Below are 24,083 nucleotides of genomic sequence, written 5' to 3'. Positions count from 1 at the left end.
AATTTAATTTTGATAGATATTCCAAAGGTCCAAAATATTGTGCATTAATATGAATTTTACCTTTCACAAACTATAAAAGGAAAAGACATTTTCTGCTCTTAAACATCACCTAATCAAGACATGTTACAAAATTACTTTTTATCAACTATTTCTAAGTTTGAAAATGCTAAGGCAGAACGTAAAGAACTGGCATTGTAAGAGTAAGAGCTGTGTGTCATATTATTTTAGGACAGTGTCTAGCACAAAGGGTCGGTTTGAACACTCACCACTGCTCCACCATTTCTTGCCATTAACCACGTAGCTATCTCCATCTCGCTGGATGCTGCATTCAATGTTTGTGGCGTCGCTGGAGGCTACATCGGGCTCTACAAGTAAACAAAGGCTCAATTTGCAGGAAGGCAGATGTCCGTTTACAAGAGAGACTTGCAGAGGGAAATGTGAACTCTCTGAGGACAGAGAGAACATCTTTGTCATCTTCCTATCCTCCCCCCATTCCACCCTGGTTCTCCCATAACCTACAAATAGTATATTCAATCAATGTTCATTGGGAGAATAAGCGAATGAAATAGAACAGTGGAGATCAGCAATCTGAACTGTGTTCTTGGTTTCCTCATTGATATATGACTTGGGATAAAACTCAATCCCTTTTCCAGTCATCAAGCATAAATTAAAAACATTGTTCTTCCCACAACGGAAGTCTGTACTAAATATTTACAAGCCAGATTTCCTTACCATACAGTTTACTATCTTAAATAATTTCTAACTATGCCTTGCAGATTCCATCAGGAATGCTTTCACTGACTTACTTACTTACTTACTTTGCTTTCTATAAAGCCTGCTCAACACTTAGCATCTTCAGAAAGTTTTCCATGGAACTCATACATGACTGCTTTACTGCACGGAATTTCAGAATCCATGGGCTAGGTCCCGATCATAGTAATCTGCACTTGGCAATAGAATGTTCATTTAAATGGGTCCTCCATCAGATATTTCATGTGCTCGGTTTCTAAAATTAGAGACTCAGTTTCTTTCTATTTATTTATTTATTTATTTATTTATTTATTTATTTATTTTTAGAGAGAGGGGAAGGGAAGGAGAAAGAGTGGGAGAGAAACATTAATGTGTGGTTGCCTCTCATGGGTCTCCCACTGGGTACTGGCCTGCAACCCAGGCATGTGCCCTGACTGAGAATCGAACTGGTGACCCTTTGCTTCACAGGCCTGTGCTCAATCAACTGAGCCACACCAGCCAGGGCGAGACTCAGTTTCTTTAGAAAGGGGGCTGTTGACTCTGCTTATTCTGTAACCTCGAATTAGTGCTTTATAGAAAGACAGTGCATTGTACTACAGGTGTTATAAATGCCTATTACTGATAGAGAGCAGTTTGCTATTATAAATGTATGTAATATTCCAGAAGACAATAAAATATGGCTAAAATTATGGCCAGATGAAATTTAATTTAATTCTACCTCAATTATGAGATACTGTTTGTCTCTTCAAGAGTCAATGAATGTTTCCTATGTGCAAGTGGAACCAAACCATTTTTATTAACATGCTCTTAGCTGTATCTCCCCATAAGATAATCTGAGCCACATGACCAGCACTGGTGAAAGTTCTGCTTTTCCAGGTTTATGCAGAGTTAAGTATTTTGTAAGTATCAATACAAAATTATCACAAAGATGAATATTTCATACATAAGGGCAAAAATGACCTTTAGTATCCATAGGTGGCAATTTTAGAAAAGCAAGACAAAACATTATGAAACTAGGGGCACTCTGCTGCTAATGCCTACCAGAAAACACCTTGTGTCCTCCCTAAGGGGAAGTCAACTTTCATTCTGCACATTTAAAAATTCCACAATTTAGCCCTATCTGGTGTAGCTCAGTTGGATAGGCATTGTTCAAAATGAAGGCTTGCTGGTTTGGTTCCCGGTCAGGGCACATACCTGGGTCCCAGATTCAGTCCCCAGACAGGGGACATGCAAGAAGAAACAGATCAATGTTTCCCTCCCTTTCTTCCCCCACCTCCCTTTCTCTCTCTCTAAAAACAAATAAATACAAATTTTTAAAAAGGGCCCAAATTTAAAAGTGGGCTCAAAACAAAGCTATTTACATTCTGACCACAAAAAAATTGCCTGCCACAGAGCCACGCCCCACACTTCTTCTGCTCACCCACAATGCCTCTGGGTGACGGACTACACGAAGGGAGAAGACTGGTTCGCTTTTTTACCTGTCATACAGAAGCAGGAGGCAATGCTCCCTTGAAGAAGAGGCTCAAGCCACTGCTGCTTCTGCTTTTCACTTCCATACAGGTGGAGTAACTCCATGTTCCCCGTGTCTACATGTGGTAAGAAAAGCATTTGTTTTGAATTTTATACTTTACTAATATGAAGTCTAGAATTTATGTAGATAATACAGATGGTCATCTTTTTAAAGCAAACTTTGCTAACAATATTCTGAAGCATAATAGTAAATATAACTTACAACAAAGGTGTGCCATACAGTATTTATAAGTACATGGCTTTCAGTGAGTATTTATTCGGCTTGTTCTGAACCACAAACACTTGTCCACTCTCCCTCAATGAAGCACAGCTCTAGTGAGATCTCACTCAATTAGGATCGGTGGAAACAATTTACTGGCCTAACCTGTGCTGGGTATCTTGCCAATATCCTCTGCCAGGGTTGAAACACTCCTGGGAAACAGTGAACATTATTCTATGGAGATTCCAGTTTCTCAAACACACTCTTTGCTATCTTACTTCCATATGTTTGCACCAGCCAGGCCTTCTCTCAACTGAAATTCTACCAATCATTCCTAAGTAAATTCCTGCTTCTAAGCCACCTTCATTATGAAGAATCTTTGATTACCCAGTCAGAAATATCTCCTTCTGAACTCACATAGTAATTATTGTCTCTTTACCTCTAACAGTGTTCTTACTACTGTGTACCCAATACCATCTAAAAAAGTACCAGCTTGTATCTCAAGGATGCTAAACACAGAACCCCTGTCCTGGGTAGAACATGACAAGCCCTCTGCAATGCTCAGCAGGCACTGTGCAGTGCATGACGACACCATAGCATCACCCTCAGGTGTTTTTTTTAAAAAGAAAAGCCTCGTGTGTGCCATAGAGCAAAATGCTCTAGATGCCTTTCTCTGATTTTCATTCCTATCAAATTTCAAAAAGTAGTACTGAAAACCTTTCCCTTGAATACTGATTACTTACAAGATTTTGAGAAAGAATTTAATATCACCTCGTACAATGACTTTAGGACAGTCACTAAAATGCCTATGAAAATTTGAGTTAAATCTAAGTTAAGTCTCTCCAAATATGTTTGTACTCTGTTCATATACTCATCATGGAGCCAAAGTCATATTAAAATGCAAAATTCTCAGTAGATTAACACAAGCTTAAAATTCTTTTTGATTGAGGAAGAAAATGAGACCTGAGTTGAAAAAAATGAAGCTCACTCTTTTCTTTGCTTGTTTTGAATTCAGTGTTTCTTGTTATAGTTCAAACGAGGCAAATGTTGAAAATAAACTCTCCAAAAGGGTTTACCGATTTATTCCAAGAAGCTGGCCCAACGAACCTATTATCTATGGGTGGGAAAAGAGCCTAGGTAAGTTACTTCTACAGATGTTTCTCCCCTCGTCAGCCCAATGGACCCCAATTTTCCACTAATAGCTTTAGAATTAAAATTGCTATTTTCAGCACTCCGAAATACAATATTGTATGATTAAAGGGCAAAGCTCAAAAAGCCAAATTGGATGATGACATATGTTTCCTATAAACTTTTATAACTACTTGGGAAATAATTTAGGTAGCTTGAGTAGAAATTCATCTTTTTAAAAAATTATATTTTATTGATTAAGCTATTACAGTTGTCCTGATTTTCCCTCTTTGCCCCTTTCCACCCAGCACCCCCCACTCTCTCAGGCAATACCCACACCACTGTTCATGTCCATGGGTCATGCCTATAAGTTCTTTGGCTACTTCATTTCCTACACTGTACTTTACATCCCATGGCTATTCTCTAACTACATATTTGCATTTCTCAATCCCTTCACCTCTTCACCTATTTTTCCCCTCCCTGCTCCCATCTGGCAACCTACTGGTAACTAACCTCTTTTATCTTGCTTTTAGAAGTCTTTATCTTTAACCTTTGGCCTTTTACAATGATGTGTTTTGGAGTGGGCCTCTTTGCACCGATCAGAATTGGGATTCTATTTCCTGGACTTGCATATCTATTTCTTTCACCAATATAAGAAAGTTTTCTTTCACTATTTTTTTTCAGATAGATTTCCAATTTCCTGTTCTTTCTCTTCTTCTGGCACCCCTCTGATGTGAATGTTGGCTCTCCTAAAGTTGTCCCAGAGGCTGTTTCTCCTAACCTCATTTTTTTGGATTCCTTTTTCTTCTTTTTGATTTACATGTTTCTTTTTTTTTTAGTTCTTTATGTTCCAAATCATTGATTTGATTTTTGGCTTCTTCCATTCTACTGTTGTTTTCCTGCAAATTAGTGTGTCCTTCATTTCTCACTGGATCTTTTTTATGCTGCTGAGGTCCTCACTAAAGTTCTTGAGCATCCTTATGAAAGACTGTTTTTGAACTCTGCATCTGATAGATTGCTTTTGTCCATTTTGTTTACCTTTTTTCGGGAGTTTTGATCTGTTCTTTCATTTGGGCCATATTTCTTTGTCTCCTCATTTTGGCAGCCTCCCTGTGTCTGTATCTATGCATTTAGTAGAGCTGCTTTGACTCCATGTCATGGTAGTGTGGTCTAATGTAGTAGGTGTCCTGTAGGCTCCAGTGCCAAGCCTCTCCTATCACCCAAGTTGGGTACTTAAAGTGTGTCCTTTGTGTGGGCAGAGTACATCCTCCCCTTGTAGTTGAGCCTTGGTTGCTCCAGACCAAGTTCTTGGTTGCTAATGGCCACAGCCAATCCTTGCAGCTGACTGGCCTAGGTAAATCCCTCCTGCTGATCTTCCAACCTGCATTTTTGTTATTAAAACTTTGTTGTCTTTAAACTTGGTTGTGAGAGGAGGCACAGTATTTCCACCTATGCCTCCATCTTGGCCAGAACAATAAACAAGTTTTAAACAAAAGATTAGAAGTTCTCTTTCCATAAAAGTGAGCCACCTATGCAGTATGATGTAATAGCTTCACCCCAATGAGATGAATCTTTAGAAACTTTGTGAATAGATTTCTTTACTTTCACAATAGCCTTATTATTAGATTAGAATGTACTACAACAGTGATTTGATAAATTGGGAAGAGGGAAAATCACACCAGGGTCAAAGTCAATCATCAACAGAAGTCTAGGAACTATCTCAATGGTTCCAAAGAAATGAAGAGTCAAAGAACAGGGAGGAAACACTTTGCTAAATCACCAGCTTATGTTTTCTCTCAGATATCCAATACACCTCTTTTTGGCAACTCCACCCCTCACTAACTCTTTTAGGAAGACTTTAGCACCAGGGCCATACAATGAGCACAAAAGACAAGACTGAGGCCTAACTTGTGCAGGAATACGATAGGCTGTCGTACCGTTGCCCTTCTACTACACATCAACGGCCCGTTCCTGACTGGCGGCATCCGAGTATTCCCAGGGCCTACCCTACACCTACCGAGTCAGAATCTCCAGGGAAGGAGCCTGCGAATCTGGACTTTAAAAAATTCCTTAGGTGGTTCTTCTGCAAATCCAGTTCTGAAAACACCTTCTATAGATTATATTCTACATTATCTTTTTAGAGAAAAGTCAGCCTCCTTCCCTCATCCTTTCAATTTCCATGTCAAAGTCCTTAGTGGTGTCCTTGACTTCCCCATGTATACCTCATACCCAATGAGGAAATCCTCTTGGCTCTGCTCCAAAATATATTTAGAATCTTTCCATTTCTCACCCCTTCCACTGCTACTCCCCTAGAACAAAATGCCATCATATTTCACTAGAATAATTACAACAAACTCCCCACTTCCCTCCTTCGGTTAATTCTCAACATAGCAGACAAAGTGATACTCTTAAAACCTGGGTCACATCTTGCCATTGCTTTGCTCAAATCTTCAACGGCTTTCCATTTCTCTGTGATAAGCCCTTACCTGCTCTGTAAGGCCCAGCATATAAATAAGGTCCTTTCCTCTCTGATGTCTTCTACTACTCTCCCAGCCACACTGGCTTCCTCGGCTACTCCTGGAACACACCTATCACACACATTATTGTCTTCAGACGGTACACTTTCTGTTCCCTCAGCTCTGAAAACCCTTCCCTGAGACATCAGCATGGCTAACTCGCTCCTTTTAAGTCTTTATCAAATGTCATTTTCCAAATAAGGCCCAGTCCAACTGTTCTACTTTAAATTGTAATCCACATCCCTTGTCTTTCAGCAGTCCAGAGCCCCCCATCCCAACTTCCCCGCTAAGATCTTTATTCCCAAAGCACTTTTCATCTTCAAGCTTACTACATTATTTACTTACTATATTTATCACTCAATTTTGTCTCCCTCCATTAGAAGGGAGACATTATTGATGATAATGATATCCATTATCAGCTCCGTGGGGTCAGGAATCTTTCTTTATTTTATTCCTTGATATAACTCAAAAACATAAAACAGGGCTTGCCACATAGTACATAGTAAATAATTGGTGAATAAATGGAAAGACAGTGAAGTAACCAAAAGATGTGGAACTCTCTATTCATGCCAACTAGCCATAGAAATATCAAATACCCAATCAGGAAACTGCTCCCATCATTATACTATACATCCCTTTGGTGGCAGATTCTATTAACTAATACTCTTAATGTAATGGCATTTAACAAAAGAGTAATCCATTGAGAAATTAGATTCAGTTTTTAACATCTAAATCAAAGTAACTAAGAAGTAAAAGTATAAACAAATTTAAATCAAAAATTTTATGTATGAAAAACTTCTTTGTCATAAAATAGAGAAAGTTTAAACACGCTCAAAATATGTGAGAACATCTGTTTTCAATAATGTAGTAACCTGGTGCTTGGCAGTTAAAGATGTGTGGAGCAAAAAAGCATTTTCCTGTTTCTTCAGCAATCAAGGCATAGTCCACCTGGCTGAGACCGCTGACAGCTGGCAAAAACAAGTTCCAGAGACCCTCTGCTTTGGCCATTTCCTGTCAAGGTGATGAATATGCCAGAGTGATCATAATTTGCCATGACCCAAAGTAGTTTTATTTATAGGGTATTGATACTTAAGCTTTTTGAAATTTAAGAACATTTATGAACTTATTTATTTCATTTTATCCTGTTATCTAAAAACAAGTCACTATTGATTCATCATGACCGATAGTTTCTTAACTGATAAATGACTTTTCCTCCAAGCTTCCTTGGATTTGGCTAAAGAACCAAATTTGCTTGAGAACTTCTTACTGAACAGAGCTATTACAAAAGCTCCCACTCTTGAGCATAATTACGCCAAATAACTTTTTTGTATTGTGATTTGAAAACATGAAATTTGGGTTAAGCCCAAATAAGACAAATTCCTTGCTTGACTTTAGTCTCAATTAAGTGACAGATGGTGGTAAGTAGTGTTCACTGTATTTCTCTGAACAGCTTTAAAAGGGTGTCTTCATCAGTATACATAAAACACTATGCAACCTACTTTGTATGTTACAGATTCTATTTTTAATTTTTTTAAAAAAGTTATTATTGATATAATTATCCTCTACATATATAACAGCAGCAACAAAAACAAACTAAGGTCTTAAAAAGACCTACACATGAATTTTCCAATGTTAAAGGTTTTCTTATTTTTCTTACCTTGAGTTTATCAATTACTGAAGGCTTTTTCCACTTGTCTACTGAATTTTCATTCTGAACATAGAACTCAATTACCTCCTTAAAGGAATAAAAAAAAAGTTCATTGGCTAAAGTTAGTACAAAGTAAATAAAGCCATAAAATCCAAACAAAGCATATTTAGGTGAAGTAGCACTTTTATCAAATCAATCATATTTCTTTCTAAAAGCAGACACAGAAGTACAAAACATTCTGGAGGCTTGCTGCTCACAAAACTATGCTCCCTCAATGCTAGATGATAGAGTCCCCAAATCTATACCGAGGTTTGAATGTTTCATTTTCAGCAATGCGACACACTAGATGGTCCCATAAACCCCTCCCAGTGTAGTACAGCTAAAAATATCAGGTGAGATATTTAAAATAACTTAAAAATACCTTTAGTAATGCATAGCTGTGCTGGGAGGAAACTTTTAAAAATCCTCAGAGGCCAAGAATTAAAAAAGCCTGACTCTTCAGGTGTGAGTGAGCATTGGAGGTGCATTTGGCTGAGGGGTGTAGTCTGACCCATGGTGGCCTGGGCCTTAGTTTCCAATGGGCCACACAGGCAGTGGGCAGGAGACAAAGCCAAATGCCCCAAACAGGACAAAGGGGAGAATCAGAGGTCATCTCTTCCTTGCACCAAAGCCAGGGTACCTAATGGGCAAAAGCTAAGTTGGCGGGGTGGGGAAGAAAACAAAACCTCACCCCTCAGAGGCAGACCATACGGAAAAGGCCACAAATACAATAGGATGAAGCAGGAAAAATATAAACATTTCTATCCTGAAGCTTGTCTTTGTCCAAGTTTGGGATCTGAATTTGGAGACCTGTGGGACACTAAAATCTCAAGCCAAAAATAAAGCTTCCATTGTTCCTGAGGACAGTGCCTAGAGGACCTGGCAGGATCCCAGCCAATCCTCTCTGGGGGGAGAGCTGTGAACGCAGCCTTACATTATCCTAGCAGATAAAGTGAAATTCCAAAGAGCATGAGTTCGAAATGAAAAATTACTGAACACTTGAGGAAACAAGCCACCATTCACGAGAAATCAGCAAAAACAATTGTTCAACAAAACAGAAACGCACTCCCCAAAGACTAGATAAAATAGTGATCTGATACAGAATATAAAGCAGTTGTCTCCATAGGTTTTGAGAACAAAGGAAGGAAATAAAAATATGACAAAGGATTATCAAGCTGGACAAATTTGAAAAGAACTAAGTGCAACTTGAAGAAAAGAAAAGCAATAGTAATTAAACTAGAAAAGCTCAGTGGCAGCAGTTCTTGAACTTCAGCAGGTTTCAGAATCACTTGGGGAACTTGGTAAAAAAAACAGGGCCCAGGCCGTCTCCTATTGCAGTGAGCCTGGGGCTTCTGTATTCTTTACTAGCTTTCTAGGCAATTGTGACACAATCCACATTTTGAAAACTACTGCTCTTTGGATGGTTGAAAAGTGAAATTAGACTCAGCTGGAAAGAAAACAATCAAAAGAAGGATCTGAAGAAATATCTCCTTTCTTGAATGAAGCATAGAATTCAACAGAAGGCAAATACCAGAGGTTGAGGGACATGATGAACAGATAGAAGTTCTCACATAAGCCTAATTGAAGCTGTAGATGAGGAGAATGAGGAGAATGAGGAGAATGAGGAGAGATGGAATGCTGGAAAAGATATCTAACATGTTTTCAGAACTAGAAGACAGGAGCCCTCAAATTCAGAAAGCACAATGAAGCCAGAGCACAAACTGCAGAAAATCAAAGGGGAAGAAAAGTTTTTAAAGGGACAAGGTCACATATCATTAAGCAAGACTGAGAGCTTACATCCCAGAGCCACAAATGAGGATGTCAGTGGGATAGTATCTCTAATTGCTGAGAAAATAACTGTTAATCTAAAATTCTATATCTAATAAAATGATCTTTCAAGAATTGGGGCAAAATAAAGGCTTTAGAGACAGAGAGAGAAACAGAGACAGAAGGGTATATATAGAGACACAGAGATGGGCAGATACAGAGAGAGAAGAGATGAGGATAAATCATTACTTCCCTCCCCTGGGGCAAAAAGAAAAAGAAGAAAAAGAGAAAGAGAAAAGCTTATTAGAAGATTCTCATTAAGGGAGCCTGAAGAAACATCTGAGCTGCAGAAAGGAATGAACAGTAAGTAAAGTGATAAACACGATGGGCAACAGCCACACCAAACAACAGCAGTCTCTAATTCGTGCAACGGAAACACCAAGACGAACTAAAATCTTGGACTGCAGTGGCGCTCTCCAACACCTGCTAACCCAGCATCTCTGCACCCACCTTCTGCCCTCTACACCTGCACTTGGGCGGGTAGAATTACTTTACTGCATTAAAAGCTATGAACATTGTCAAAACTCCAGGTGACAAACTTCTTTGGTCTAGAGCAGGGATTTTCAACCGCTGTGCCACAAGAAGTTTTAAAGCATGCAGTACCTGACTATTTAGTCAGGGGCACTGACCTCTTTTCCCTCACATCGTCACATTTAAAAAATGACAATGGCCAACACAATAGTTGTCCGGTGTGAATGAATCAAAATTACACCTATTTTTTTGTCAGATTGGCAAAAAATATATTTTATGGCGTGCTGCGCATTTTAGTCGTTAGTTTCCGCGTGCCACAACATGAAAACGGTGCAAATTGCTGGTCCGGAGTGCTGCTAGGTTCAGTAAAAACATCAGGAAGACACGGCGTGGCTCTTTCAAAGGCACCAGGATGAACAGCACTTGTTATTTCTCTCAGGAAGTCACTGAAATTTCCTGTTTAGGGTTGTTTATTATTTCCATGCCTCGTACTGCCACAGAAATAGTCAATGCTGTTGTGTTTGATAAGAAACATGCAATACATTTACGAATTCCTCATCTCTGACTGGCCTATGATACTACAGTTCTGAGAAATTATGTCGGTGTTTATATAATTATTTGAAAACATGATTATTTAATACTTCCTGTTCTAAAATCTATCCATTTAGAGATTTGCAAATTCTATTTGTGGTACAGTAAGGGTCCGAATGAAAATAAAATACCTCATTACAAAGAGTTTTCTTTAGTTCTTAAAATATAAAAGAGTTTACTGGTGGAAGAAGAAAGCAGAAAATATGCTTGATCCCTGATCAGTCTTCCCAAAATAGCACCTTTAGTATCTAACTTCCTCATTCACTACTGAGATACTGTGAGGGGGTCTGTTGGTTCCGAATCTTAAATCTGAGCCTACAAATAATTTGCCATTTACTATGTTTTTCACGTTAAACTTGAGTCTGTTAGAAAGAAGCAATCGTTCTTAGTGTATTATTAGACTCAGTGGGAAAACAAGATGAATGTTATTATAAGTGTGTTCCCAGTAACACGTCATATTGCTAGTTCCTGTTTTACAGGCTATTTTCAGGACTCCTGATCCACGTGCACTTTAAATAAGAATTGCCTTTAACATTTTCAAAGATAATGAAATTATGTTCTACTTTCATGATATCCAAGGAGCTACGAAAGGTCATTAAAATTGTTTAAATAAACTCATTTTCTCCTGTTATAGAAAATTGGGAAAATATAAAAGTACTAAGAAAAAGTGATTAATAGGCTTACTAGCTAAAGTTACATACGATTAAAATGTATATTATGTGGTACAATCTTATTTTCTAAACCTAACTTTTAGTTTTTGTAAACTTATAATACTTGATAGAATTTTATAGGCTTTCCCCCTTCCATTTTGAAAAAGCAAATTTGTCTTCTCCAAATATCACTTCAAAAATGTGTATTCACAGATAGGGAGCATTATTGTTCAGAATCATTCTATAGTACGAACCATTTCTACAGATGTTGGTAAGACTTTTTAAAGGAAGAAAGAGCTCACGTTATCAGAAGGGCACGGATTCCAGACCTGAAGGGTATACAACTACAAAATGACACTGGCTTTCCTCACCACACAAAACACTGACAATCTTCCCTTTAAATCTACAGTCTGGTTTTTTGTTTTGTTTTTTTTTACTTATAAACCATTTTATTGCAAATTCTTTACAAATATTTTAATGGCTGCATGATATTAAATTCAGCAGATGCATCACAACCCAATTTGTGAAATTTCTGTGCTCCCTTGATTGCAAGTGCTAGCGTGTCAACAGATAGGCTTCTGTTTCGGGTGAACAGGTAGGAATCTAGCAAGCTGATAGGCCAGCGGGAATCTCCACCAAATCCCCACCACAATTAAATAAAGCCAAAAAATGGGGGATTCTACTCCAGAGCACTAGCTGGTATGTTGAAACCCTGGCTTCTTTGAAACAGATCCTTTGCTTGTATGGAGTATTCTTGCAGCTTTCTGTCTAGGGCACACACCACTGCTACCTGAGAGTATTAGAGACCAACCCAAGCAGCCCACCTACAGGTTAATTCTTTGGTCAAAAAAAAAAAAAGTTACCACCTGTGCTATAGCCTTCTCTTACTTCAGAATTCTTTTGTGATGTGGCTTCCTATGTTGTGGTTTATTCTTGTATTATGATCCATTCTGCTTTCCAAATCCAATTCCCGTTCTCTTTTTTTATTCAGGTTCAGAATATCTTACTTGTAGTTTACAGACCATATTAGAAACAATAATCCATAATCCTGAACCTATCTTGCGTAAAAATTTTCTTGTAATAAATTTTCAAAGCAATATGAAATATAATATTTCAGGATATTTTAATATTATTACTAAAATAATATATTTTTAAGACTATTTATTTTTTAGAGAGGGGAAGAGAAGAAGAAGAGAGAGAGGGAGAGGAAAATCAATGTGTGGTTGCCTCTCATGTGCCCCCTCACTGGGGACCTGGCTTGTAACCCAGGCATGTGCCCTGACTGAGAATCAAACTGGTGACCTTCTGGTTCACAATCCAGTGCTCAATTCACTGAGCTATACCAGCCAGGCCTGGTTGACTGTTTCTTTAATTCCTTGGTTGTCTTAGTTCCATGCAGTTTGATTTGTTTTTATTTTATTATTATTTTTAAAAGATCGTATTTATTTATTTTTAGAGGAGGAGAAGGGAGGAAGAAAGACAGGGAGAGAAACACTGATGTGTGAGATACCTCGATTGGTTGCCTCTCACACACCCCTCACTGGGGACCCAGCCCACAACCCAGGCATGTGCCCTGACTGGGAATTGAAATGGCAACCTTTCCGTTTGTAGGCTGGCACTCAGTTCACTGAGCCACACCAGCCAGGGCTAAAATATTAATATTGTATTTTAATGAGGAGCATGAATTCGTACTTAAGAAGGTTGAAGCACACGTTTGAAACTCCCAAGGTCCCACATCTGGAAAGTGGCACAAAACTAATTCAGAGTCAAATAATCTGACCCCAGAGTGTTCACTCCTAACCACGATATTATCCTGTCCCCCACAAAGAAGTGACCACTTGCTCGTGGTCACTCATTACTACTAATTTGCAGAATTTATACTGCGATCCAGAGACAACTGTCTCTAACTGCCACATTCTTCCAGGGGCCCTGCCACCTTCTCCTATGCAGTGGTATCCGTACTGCATTTCATGACAAGCTCACAGAATGGCCTTCTCTACTGTCTTTTCAAAACCTTAGTCCTCTGATGTGTCCCCCTCCTGTTTTTATGCTTTCAACGATTTATTCCATTTGTGGAGGAGAGGTAAATGCTGCCATCTTGAATCAAAAGTGTTGCATTTTCTTAATACTGTAGGAGACCATTCTGTGGGGTATGGCCCCAGCGCCCAGAAGAAAGAGAGGTCTGATGCACAGGACCCATGCCCACGGATAGGTTCTCCCATGGGGAATCAGGCCTGCATTGTACCTAGGCTGCTTTGAGACTTGCTTTTGCTAAAACTCCCTCACCCTGAATTGAGGCATCGAGTGCTTACTGTAATTTTCTAAAGTCTGTGCTAAACCTCCCCAGTATGGAGCATAACCGGTTCAACCACTTTTGCCCTTGGTCTGCAACATCCTTCTCTTTGAAGTAATTAGCGGCATCCTCTCCTTTGTTTTCTGTAAAAGGTAACCACCTAAACCAAACCTGTGCATAGTAAACGAGGACTATCATGTCACGTGCCCAGAAAAGCAATAAAAGCCTGTCAAGGCGAGGGTTGGTGCACTCTTTACCCTCAGTGAACTGACTGAAACGCAATACCTTAAAACAGTATCGTGTGAGGAGATGGGTGGTAGTATTTATAAACTCCTTGAAATGACATTCAAAATTCTCTGGGTATGCCTACCTTGTTTCCTCTACAGTTCTCTTAATTTTCTTTTTTTTAAAAGATTTTATTTACTTATCTCTAGAGGGGAAGGGAAGGAGAGAGGAGGAGAGAAATATCAATGTATGGTTGCCTCTCATGAGTCCCTATTGGCCTGCAACCTAGGCATGTGTCTTGACTGGGAATCGAATCTCGATCGTGTGGTTTGCGGGCCCGCGCTCAATCCACCGAGCTACACTAGCCAAGGCTAGTTCTCTTAATTTTCAAAGGGGTCTATAAAAAAACCAAAACCAACCAACCAACCAAACAAGACACCTTAAAGTCACTGCCTTGGCAAAAGCTCCCAAAGTAGTGTTTTATTCTAATATAAGGTTCTAAACTTCACAAAAAGAGTTAATTCCTTTGGACTTAATTTTAATTACACAGATTTATCTGTAGCATTCCATTGGTATATTTTAGAACCTTGGGATTTTTCAGGATCAGGTTCTACAGCAGCTCAGTGCTGAGGTTAGGAGGGGCACCTAGTTAAGGACTGACTGCAAAGACACAGACGCTGTGGTGCTCCTAGAAGTGGAGATAACAGAAGTAATTCTATAGTCCTTGAGCACAAACACGTTCTGTTCACACGATGTTCACCTTTTCAGCTGGAAGGATGTGCTGCTTCATGAAATGCTTCACCCTCGTAAGAAGTTCCTGGCCTCTCCAAGTCTGTACAAACAACTTTGGGGTACTCTCCATCTGTGGTAGTGTAGTTCCGGAAGATCTTTGCAAAAAGAAGTTATGAAGATACCCAATTATTATATTTCTGAATATAATATGAAGTCTTCCCTAACTCCCCAAAAATAGCACTCAGAAGGAGCTGCCATATTTAGAATTTTTTAAGTCTTTCATATTATGGGGTGAAGGCAGAATCACTTTGTTTTTATCATAAACTTTAACGCTTACACATTATTTGGGGAAAACATAAGCCTGGTGTGACCTCAACCAATGATAATTTTGAATCTTTAATGAAGTCACTGTTTAGAATCTCTAAAAAAAGGGGGGAGAGAGGAACAAAAGAAATTGAACATAAATTTAATGATTACTCTCAGTATATGCCCCACAAATGTAACTGTCGGGTATCATTATAAACAATACCCCTAAAGATCACTATGATGAGCAACAGTCAGTTGTTATGTTTTGGAGATTACAAATATTCATCTATACAGTGGATTGTAAAAACAAGACTATGCTAACGTTATGGCATAAGTACTTGTTGCTTGGGCGACATTATAATTACATCATTAATGTAATTATACCCTTACCCCTCTCTGTATCCATTCTACCCTGGGCAGAATTTCCAGGGACAGCATCATCCATGAATTCAGTAAGTGCTATGTATCACACCACTTAGATGGGAGTGTGGCTGGCAAAGTGTATCAGATGCCTCACAAGTGCTCCACCGATGGAGACATGGATTTGAATGATGCTTACAAAACGTTGGAATAAAATTTCATGGCATGTGATGATGGAAGAAAGCAGTATTTCTAAATCTAATCAATTACCTTATGTAATTTATAATTTTAAATAGGTAAATGTAAGTAACAAATATTAGAAGGAAACATTCGGGAGTTTTATCTATATCCTTAAAGTTTATATACTCAAATTGTCAAAAATACTTTTAATCACAAATGAGTATTTTCTTTCTATTTGAAGTTGATTTATTTTCAGGTAGGTAAGACATTGACCAAACACATTATTCTGATGGGCAGCAGCAATCCTGGTGTAAGAAATAAAAGTGATCCCCACCCCCCTCGAGTTTCTAACGTTCACAGACCTAATAGGGGCTCTAATTAGTTAGCTGAAGGATCTGTTTACTTACTTTTTTGAGAGCTGCAGTCCAGTTTCTGCCAGAGGCTGAACAACATTGGCGAACTGGAAGCTGTTCTCGGATGCATTATTCCCCAGAAGGTATCTTCTATATACTCCCTATAAATAAGTTAACAGACAGTGAGGAAAACTTATTGAAAACTGTTCTTCAACTATCCTGCCTTTGTAGTTTCCCAGCTCTGTGGAGTCACTAAACCCACAGGGTACCAAGATAAAAATGAGGCTGAGATGCTCAATTCCATTAATCTACATGAAGAACTAATTACATATCACCTCCTAAATTAAATAGTCATATTTATGTCATCTGGTTAACACACTCGCATCCTAACAAAACTGTAACTGGGGATCAAACCAAACCTGAAAGGGAACACAACAGTAACCAAAGATACCAAACTGGCAAATTACACCACCTCTAAAAATCACTGCTCTCCCTTCATAGTGAAGGAAAATCTACAGAAACCAAAACAAATAAAAAAAAGCACACTATGAAACCAAAGAGAAAGCAATGAGATGACCTCTAGGAATATTTTATCTCATTTTTTGGACCCAGGGTTCAGGTGAAAGTGTCTCCTTTGAAGAATGTTAGCAGAATGCTAACCAGCTTTTCTCTGTTTCTTTTTAAGAAAGTTTCATTTATTTATTTCTATAGAGAAGGGAAGGGAAGGAGAAAGAGAGGAAGAGAAACATCAATGTATAGTTGTCTCTCGCACACCCCCAACCAGGGACCCAATCCGTAACCCAGGCGTGTACCCTGACTGGGAATCAAACCAGTGACCCTCTGGCTCACAGGCCAGCACTCAATCCACTGAGCCACACCAGCCAGGGCCAGCTTTTCTTTCTTAATTCTCCATGTTCTGTGCTTCCAACATAATATATTCTCTCCTCTCCCCTGCCTCCCCACCAAAACACAATCAACTGAATTTTACTATTTTTATATAATTTTTTACGTAATAAAATACTAAAGTTTTCCATCATTTCTATTTCATATTAGAGTTAGAATGCAAAGTTTATAATAATCTCTAAAACTACTACCACTATATAATTTATGACATTAATTTCAATCCTAACTCATGTCAAACTTTTATTTGAAATGCAAATCCATTTGAAATGCAAAGCCCAACCCTGGCTGAATGGCTCAGGTGCTCGCAGCATCACCCTGTTCACCAAAATGCTGCGGGTTGGATTCCTGGCCCGGGCTCACACCTAGGTTGCCAGGTCCATCTCTGGTTGGAACGCATCCTGGAGGCAACAGATTGATGTCTCTCTCTCTCTCTCGTCAATGAAAATGTATCCCCGGGTGAGGATTAAAAAAATTCAAAGCCTCTTTGCTATCTGATTTGTGGGAACTGACAGATAGAAACAGCATAAACCATGTTTTGAGAAACCCACCCAATCAACTTTATTAACTAATATGATTACTGTGATTGTGAAATGCAGGATGAGGTGTAACACAACTATTTCCTGAAAGATAGTTCAGTTGTTTGTGGATGGCATGGACTCTGAGGACACAGAAAAATAACCATAAGTTTCCTTAATCCTCCCATTCTTTTTTGTTTCGAAAATCTCTTTACCTTTTCTTCCTCCAAGCCTTAGTCCCTTGCCACTGAAGTATTTCAATTTCCTAAATAAGTCCCCAATATTCAAAGTACACAGAACTGAATTACTATAATAAAGAATGCGTTTGTTTAGATTAAGCTGTAGTTTAAAAAAAACTGAATTTATGTTCAATTAATCACATAAATATGATGTTAGAAAATGAAAAAACTTACGCATCTAGTCACTAAAAAACATACATTAAGAGGCTACTCTTTGATAGATGCTACGCTAGATTTGGGGAAGTTCAAAGATAAGCCTCTCCTCATTAACAGACCTGACTGATAAACTTTTTTCCAAATTATATTTTATTGATTATGCTATTATGTCTTCCTAGTTTTTTCCCCTTTGCCCAGCCTCCACCTAGCACCCCTGACTCCAACAGGCAATTCCCCCACCATTGTTCATGTCCATGGGTCATTTGTGTAAGTTCTTTGACTGCTCCATTTCCTATACTGTACTTTACACCCCAGGGCTATTCTGTAACTACATATTTGTACTTATTAACGCCTCACCTCTTTACCCATCACCCCCCAACCCCCCTTCCCATCTGGCAACCATCAAAGTGCTCTCTGTATCCATGATTGTGTCTCTATTCTTGTTGGCTTAGTTTGTTTTTTAGATTCAGTTGTTTCAAGTACATTTTCTTGATTATGCTATTACAATTGTCTCATTTATTTCTCCCCTTTATTCCCCTCTGCCCTGCACCCTCCCTCCCACTAGCATTCCCCCACCTTAGTTCATGTCCATGGATCCTACGTGTAAGTTCTTTGGCTTCTCCATTTCCTATACTACAGTTAACCTCTCCCTGCCTATTTTGTACCTACAATTCATGCTTCTTACTCTTTGTACCTTTTCCCCCATTCTGCCCCCTGCCCCTCCCTGCTGATAATCCTCCTTGTGATCTCCATTTCTGTGAACAGGATCTCCATTCCTGTTCTAGTTGTTTGCTTGTTTTTGTTTTTAGGTTCAGTTGTTAATAGTTGGGTTTGTTGTCACTTTACTGTTGTTACTTTTGATCTTCTTTTCCTTAGATAAGTCTCTTTAACATTTCATATAATAAGGGCTTGGTGGTGATGAACTCCTTTAACTTGATTTTATCTGGGAAGCACTTTATCTGCCCTCCCATTCTAAATGAAAGTTTTGCTGAATAGAATAATCTTGGCTGTAGGTCCTTGCCTTTCATGACTTGGAATACTTCTTTCCAGACCCTTCTTGCCTTTAAGGTTTCTTTTGAGTAATCGACTGATAGTTTTATGGGCACACCGTTGTAACTGTCTCTTTTTCTCTTGCTGCTTTTAAGATTCTTCCCTACCTTTCTTTAATCTTGGGTAATGTAATTATGATGTGCCTTGGTTATGTGCTTCATTGGGTCCAACTTCTTTGGGACTCTCTGAGCTCCCTGGACTTCATGGAAGTCTATTTCCTTTGCCAGATTGGGGCAGTTCTCCATTATTTTTTCAAATAAGTTTTCAATTTCTTACCTTTCTCTTCTCCTTCTGGCACCTCTACCATTAAGATGTTGAAATGTTTAAAGTTGTCCCAGAGGTTCCTAAGCTTCTCTTTATTTTTTTCTTATTCTTGTTTCTTCATTCTCTTCTGGTTGGATGATTATTTCTTCCTTCTGGTCCAAATTATTTATTTGAGTCCGGGTTTCCTTCCCTTCACTGTTGGTTCCCTGTATATTTTCCTTTATTTCATTATGCATAGCCTCCACTCCTTCCTCTATTTCATGACCATATTCGACAACTTCTGTAAGCATTCTAATTACCACTGTTTTGAACTCTGCATCTGATTAAGTTGGCTGCTGATTTTCTAAAATCTTTTTTATTTTTATTTATTTATCTTTAGAGGGGAAGGGAAGGAGAAAAGGAGAGAAATATCAATGTATGGTTGCCTCTCCTGCGTCCCCTGCTGGGAACTGGCCTGCAACCCAGGCATGTGCCCTGACTGGGAATCAGACTGTGATCCTCTGGTTCACAGGCCCGCACTCAATCCACTGAGCTACACCAGCCAGGGCTGTCTTTTCATTGCTTAGTTCTATTTTTGGACTTTTGATTTGTTCTTACATTTTGGCCATATTCCTTTGTCTTGGTGCACCTGTTACACCATAAGGGGTGGAGCCTTGGGTATTCTCCAGGGCAGGGCAACCCACATCGCTGTGCTGTGGCACAGTATGTGGGGAAGGGGTCAGGGGGGGAAACAGTTTCACTTGCTTGTCTCTCTGCTGGCTTTCAGTCACTTCCCCCACGACCCACAAGTAAACTGGGCCCTTCTGGTGCTGATTCCCGGGTGAATGGGTTTATGTACATTGCAGGACTCTGTGAGTCTCTCCAACGAGTTCTCCTGTGAGGCTGGGAGTTTCTCCTGCCACTGAAACCTAGGTTTTTACAGCCAGCGGTTTTGAGGCTTTCTTTTCCCACGCTGGAACCCTGGGTTGCACAGTCTGTCTCGCTCCCCAGTTGTTTGCTCCCCCTGGTTTACCCGCACACATACGCGGGACTGCCCAGTCTGCCAGCTGCTGTCTTACTACTCTCGTCCTCTCCACCGCAGCTGCCTGTCTCCACCCTCCTACCAGTCTGAATGAGTGTTTCTTCTTTAACTCCTTAGTTGTCGGACTTCCATCCAGATGGATTTTTTGGCAGTTCTGGTTATTTTTTGTTTTTAAATTTGTTGTTGTCCTTCATTTGGTTGTATGAGGAGGCAAAATGTATCTACCTGTGCCTCCACCTTGGCCAGTCAATTGTTGATTGATATGTATTTATTACCACTTTAATGTTCATAGTTTTGATCTTCTTTTTCAGACATAAGTCCTTTTAACATTTCATATAATAATGGTTTAGTGATGATGAACTCCTTTAGGTTTTTTTCTTGTTTGGGAAGCTCTTTGTCTGCCCTTTGATTCTAAATGACAGCTTTGCTGGGGAGAGCAATCTTACCTGTAGGACCCTGCTTTTCATGACCTTGAATATTTCTTGCCAGTCCATCTAGAAAAGTTTCTCTTGAGAAGTCATCTGATAGTCTTATGCGAACATTCCTGTAGGTAACTTTTTTTCTCTTGCTGCTTTTAATATTCTGTCTTTATCTTTAATGTTTGGTGCTGTAGTTATGATATGTCTTGGAGTGGGCCTCTTTGCATCCATCTTGTTTGGGACTTTCTGTGCTTTCTGAACTTGCATGTCCATTTCCTTCACCAAAATAGGGACATTTTCTTTCATAATTTTTAAAAATAGATTTCCAATTTCTCGCTCTTTTTCTTCTCTGTGTGGTACCCCTATGATGTGAATGTTAGACCTCTTAAAGTTATCTCAGAGGCTACTTATACTATCCTCATTTTTTAAATTCTTTTTTGTTTTTGTTGGTTTTCTGCTTCCTTACATTCCAAATTATTGCTTTGATTTCCAGCTTCATCCGCTCTGCTGTTGTTTCCCTATAAGTGTTCTTGACTTCAGTTAGCATGTCCTTCATTTCTCACTGGATCTTTTTTATGCTGCTGAGGTCCTCACTGAGTTCCTCACAGTGTTTTGAACTCTGTATCTGACAGATTGCTTATGTTCATTTTGTTTAGCTCTTTTTCTGGAGTTTTCATCTGTTCTTTTATTTGGGCCATGTTTCTTTGTCTTATTGTTTTTGCAGCCTACCTTGTTTGTTTCCATGTTTTAGGTAGAGCTGCTTTGACTTTGTGTCTTCCTACTGTGGCCTAATGTAGTAGGTGTCCTGTAGAATCCAGTGGCACAACCTCTCTTATCACCCAAGCTGGGTACTCAAGGTGTGCCCTCTGTGTGGGCTGTGTACACACTCCTCTTGTAGTTGAGCCTTGGTTGCTATAGGCAGATCATGGGAGGAATTCACCCAGGCCAGTCAGCTGCAAGGATTGGCCATGACCATTGACTACCAACCTCTACCCTCTGTGGAGAATCAGCTATGCAGGGACAAGGTGGCGGTGCTCTGACATGGTCTGTAGCTGTTCACTGGGTGTGCTTGCCCTGGGGTACCCTGGGTAGTGCGGGCCAAGGTCAGACCCCACCTGTGTTCTGTCTGGGGCCACCCTGCCTGAACAATAAAGTAATCTGAGATGTCAGCTACTTGTGCTGGGCTTAGAGATACCCAGGCAAAGCCATGCTGTGAATCTAGTCTGGCCACTGCTATTGCTGGACTAGTTGCTTGTCTGATAGGATTTAGGAAAGTTGTGCGGCATGAGCCAAGACCAGCCATTCTTATGGAAAAGCAGCTTGGGTGGGCCTGTAAGTTGGGTGGGGTGCAGTCTCTGGAGATCTCCAAGGAATGTCAAACAGTGTTAGCAAGGTTGATGGAGTCTCAGATATGGCGCCAGCTTGCCAGCTCTACTTGAGGAGACCTCAGCAAAGAGACAATGGCCTCTGTTCACCTTGATGCCAAATACTCAGTTTCTCCCTACATACCACTGGTGCCTTTTAAGCTGCTATCCCAGTGCTGGAACTCAGAGGGAACGAGTCTGAGTAGGTGAGTCCATGTGTGGGTTCTTCAAGAGGAACTGCTTAGGGTTCCAGAAGTTTCTTACACAGACTCAACCCCCACTGGTTTTCAGAGCCAGTTGTGGCGACTCATCTTCTTGGCACTGGAACCTGGGGCTGGGAGGCCTGGTATGGGGCTGAGATTCCTTGTTCCTCAGATATCCCTCCCAAATTTTTATCCGCCACATGTTGGTATGGTACCAGCCAGTTCTGTGTCTGTGTCCCTCCTACCAATAGGGATAGATGTAGGTTCTTTAATTCCATAATTGTCAGACTTCCATTCAACTTGATTTCTGACAGTTCTGATTGATGGTGATTCTATATTTTAGATATAATTTTGATGTGGCTGAGCGAAGAGGTGAAAAGTCTGCCTATACTGCTATCTTAACCAAAAGTTCCACAAATGGTTTTAAAATCTGAAGCAGACATCATTAAAAGATTTCGGCTGTGTCTTACAATGGATATTCACAATAGAGCCAATTTTCATAAGTGTTTCTCTTTTTATCATTATGTCTTTCTCCCTACCTCTATCGTTTAAGTTTAACATACCACAAAGTGGTAACACATTCGCTATTCACATTTTTCCCTCACAAATTCCTATTCTGCAAATTCCGAATTTATATTTAACCATGTCTGTTATTTGTCATTACCAAAATCCAAATGATCTAAGGATAAAAAAAGAAATGTAAAACCCCTGAACACCAGAAAATACTTAATAAATAATGGTAAACACATGTTAAGAACAGTTAATTACCTGCGCTATTCCAGCCATTTTAAAGCATGTAAGGGCAAGAAAGAAATTCCAGTTAGGAAGAGCATGGCTGACCCCCCGGCAGCGGCAGTACGTGGAGATCAGTTCCTCCATCGATGGTATCCCTACAAAAGCGGTACGCACTGTGAACTTCGGTAAAAATCTCATGGTGAAGATCTCAAAATGCCATAATATCGCATATGTTTATAAAATTAAGTGTAATAACCATTAGTCCATACAATAAAACATGTTCTAAATGTTGATTTCCAAAAGAATTGTATACAAAGGATTATATTTTATCATAAATTACTCTAAGTTCAATGCAATATTCAGGAAAAAGCAACAAAAATGATTTAGAAACATTTCAAAGACAAATAAAAGCTACTTATCTAAAATTGAAATATAATCCTATCTTTTAAATATATATATAAATATATATAAAGCTACTTATCTAAAATTGAAATATAATCCTATCTTTTAAATATATATAGGATTATATTTCAATTTTAGATAAGTAGCTTTATCTAAATAGATAAGTAGGATTATCTTTTACTTATTACTTTTTAGAGAGAGGGCAAGGGAGGGAGAAAGAGAGGGAGAAAAACATCCACGTGCAAGAGATACATTGATTGGCTGCCTCTAGCATGGCCCCAGCTGGGGACCCAGCCTGCAACCCAGGCATGTGCCCTGACTAGGAATCAAACCGGGGACACTTTGGTTCACCGAGTCTCACCAGCCAGGGATATAATCCCATTTTTAAGTCATGAGGTATAATGAAGATAATTTTATATTAGTAGGAATCCAGGCATCAGTGTTTTCATACCTATGTTTTCTTGAACATAAGGACTGTGATTCATCATTGGAACTGTCCTTGGCCAAACGTAGAACAGGGAGAGGTGAGCTAAGTCTGACAAAGGATGACCAATGGTCGAAAGCTCCCAATCCAGTACAGCTATAACTCGAGACTGTAATTAAAAATACAAAGAACTGAACATTTTAGATAAAAGATAACTAACATTGAGGAGATAAGTGAAGTAGAATACATTCAAAATCATATTCTCCATCAAAAGGAAAGCTGAGGCCAGTTTGTAGCTTTACCCACAGTGGCGCATCTCATATACAAACTAGCTAATGAGCCTTGATTGTGTAGAGCCAAGTCCTCCGGTCCGTCAGTTCTCCAGGTTTCCCTTTACGCATCCTTAACCTCTGTCCTAATGAGCAGAGACCAAGAATAGGAAGGTCCCACTTGGGAATAACTGTGGTCAAGAAGAAGTTCTAATAATTTCTTATAGTTTAAGAATTTATGGCATGTGTAATTAAGAGTTTGCTCTGGTGATGAATCTTACCACATAAAAAATATTACAATCTTATGGCAATCGTAATTTT

The 24,083-nt window shown here is 39.3% G+C and overlaps 1 protein-coding gene across 1 annotated transcript in view; it reads right to left on the bottom strand.

Annotated features, from left to right (window-relative positions):
- Window positions 1-24,083, bottom strand: part of ACAD11 (acyl-CoA dehydrogenase family member 11) — a 70,786-nt gene that overhangs the window by 30,269 nt on the left and 16,434 nt on the right. Inside the window, exons 6-13 of the mRNA XM_037061274.1 lie at window positions 23,521-23,662; window positions 22,701-22,822; window positions 15,853-15,959; window positions 14,628-14,754; window positions 7,781-7,858; window positions 6,996-7,134; window positions 2,229-2,336; window positions 267-365 (exon numbers count right to left, since the gene is read on the bottom strand). Of these exons, the coding sequence (XP_036917169.1) occupies window positions 267-365; window positions 2,229-2,336; window positions 6,996-7,134; window positions 7,781-7,858; window positions 14,628-14,754; window positions 15,853-15,959; window positions 22,701-22,822; window positions 23,521-23,662 (922 nt within the window). The remainder of the gene's footprint in view (window positions 1-266; window positions 366-2,228; window positions 2,337-6,995; window positions 7,135-7,780; window positions 7,859-14,627; window positions 14,755-15,852; window positions 15,960-22,700; window positions 22,823-23,520; window positions 23,663-24,083) is intronic.

This window comes from Sturnira hondurensis, unplaced genomic scaffold, assembly GCF_014824575.4.
Source record: "Sturnira hondurensis isolate 20B ecotype Veracruz unplaced genomic scaffold, ASM1482457v3 Scaffold0013299, whole genome shotgun sequence".
Lineage (NCBI taxonomy): Eukaryota > Metazoa > Chordata > Mammalia > Chiroptera > Phyllostomidae > Sturnira > Sturnira hondurensis.
Note: the sequence above shows the minus strand (reverse complement) of the source record. Positions and strands in the feature narration are given on the sequence as shown.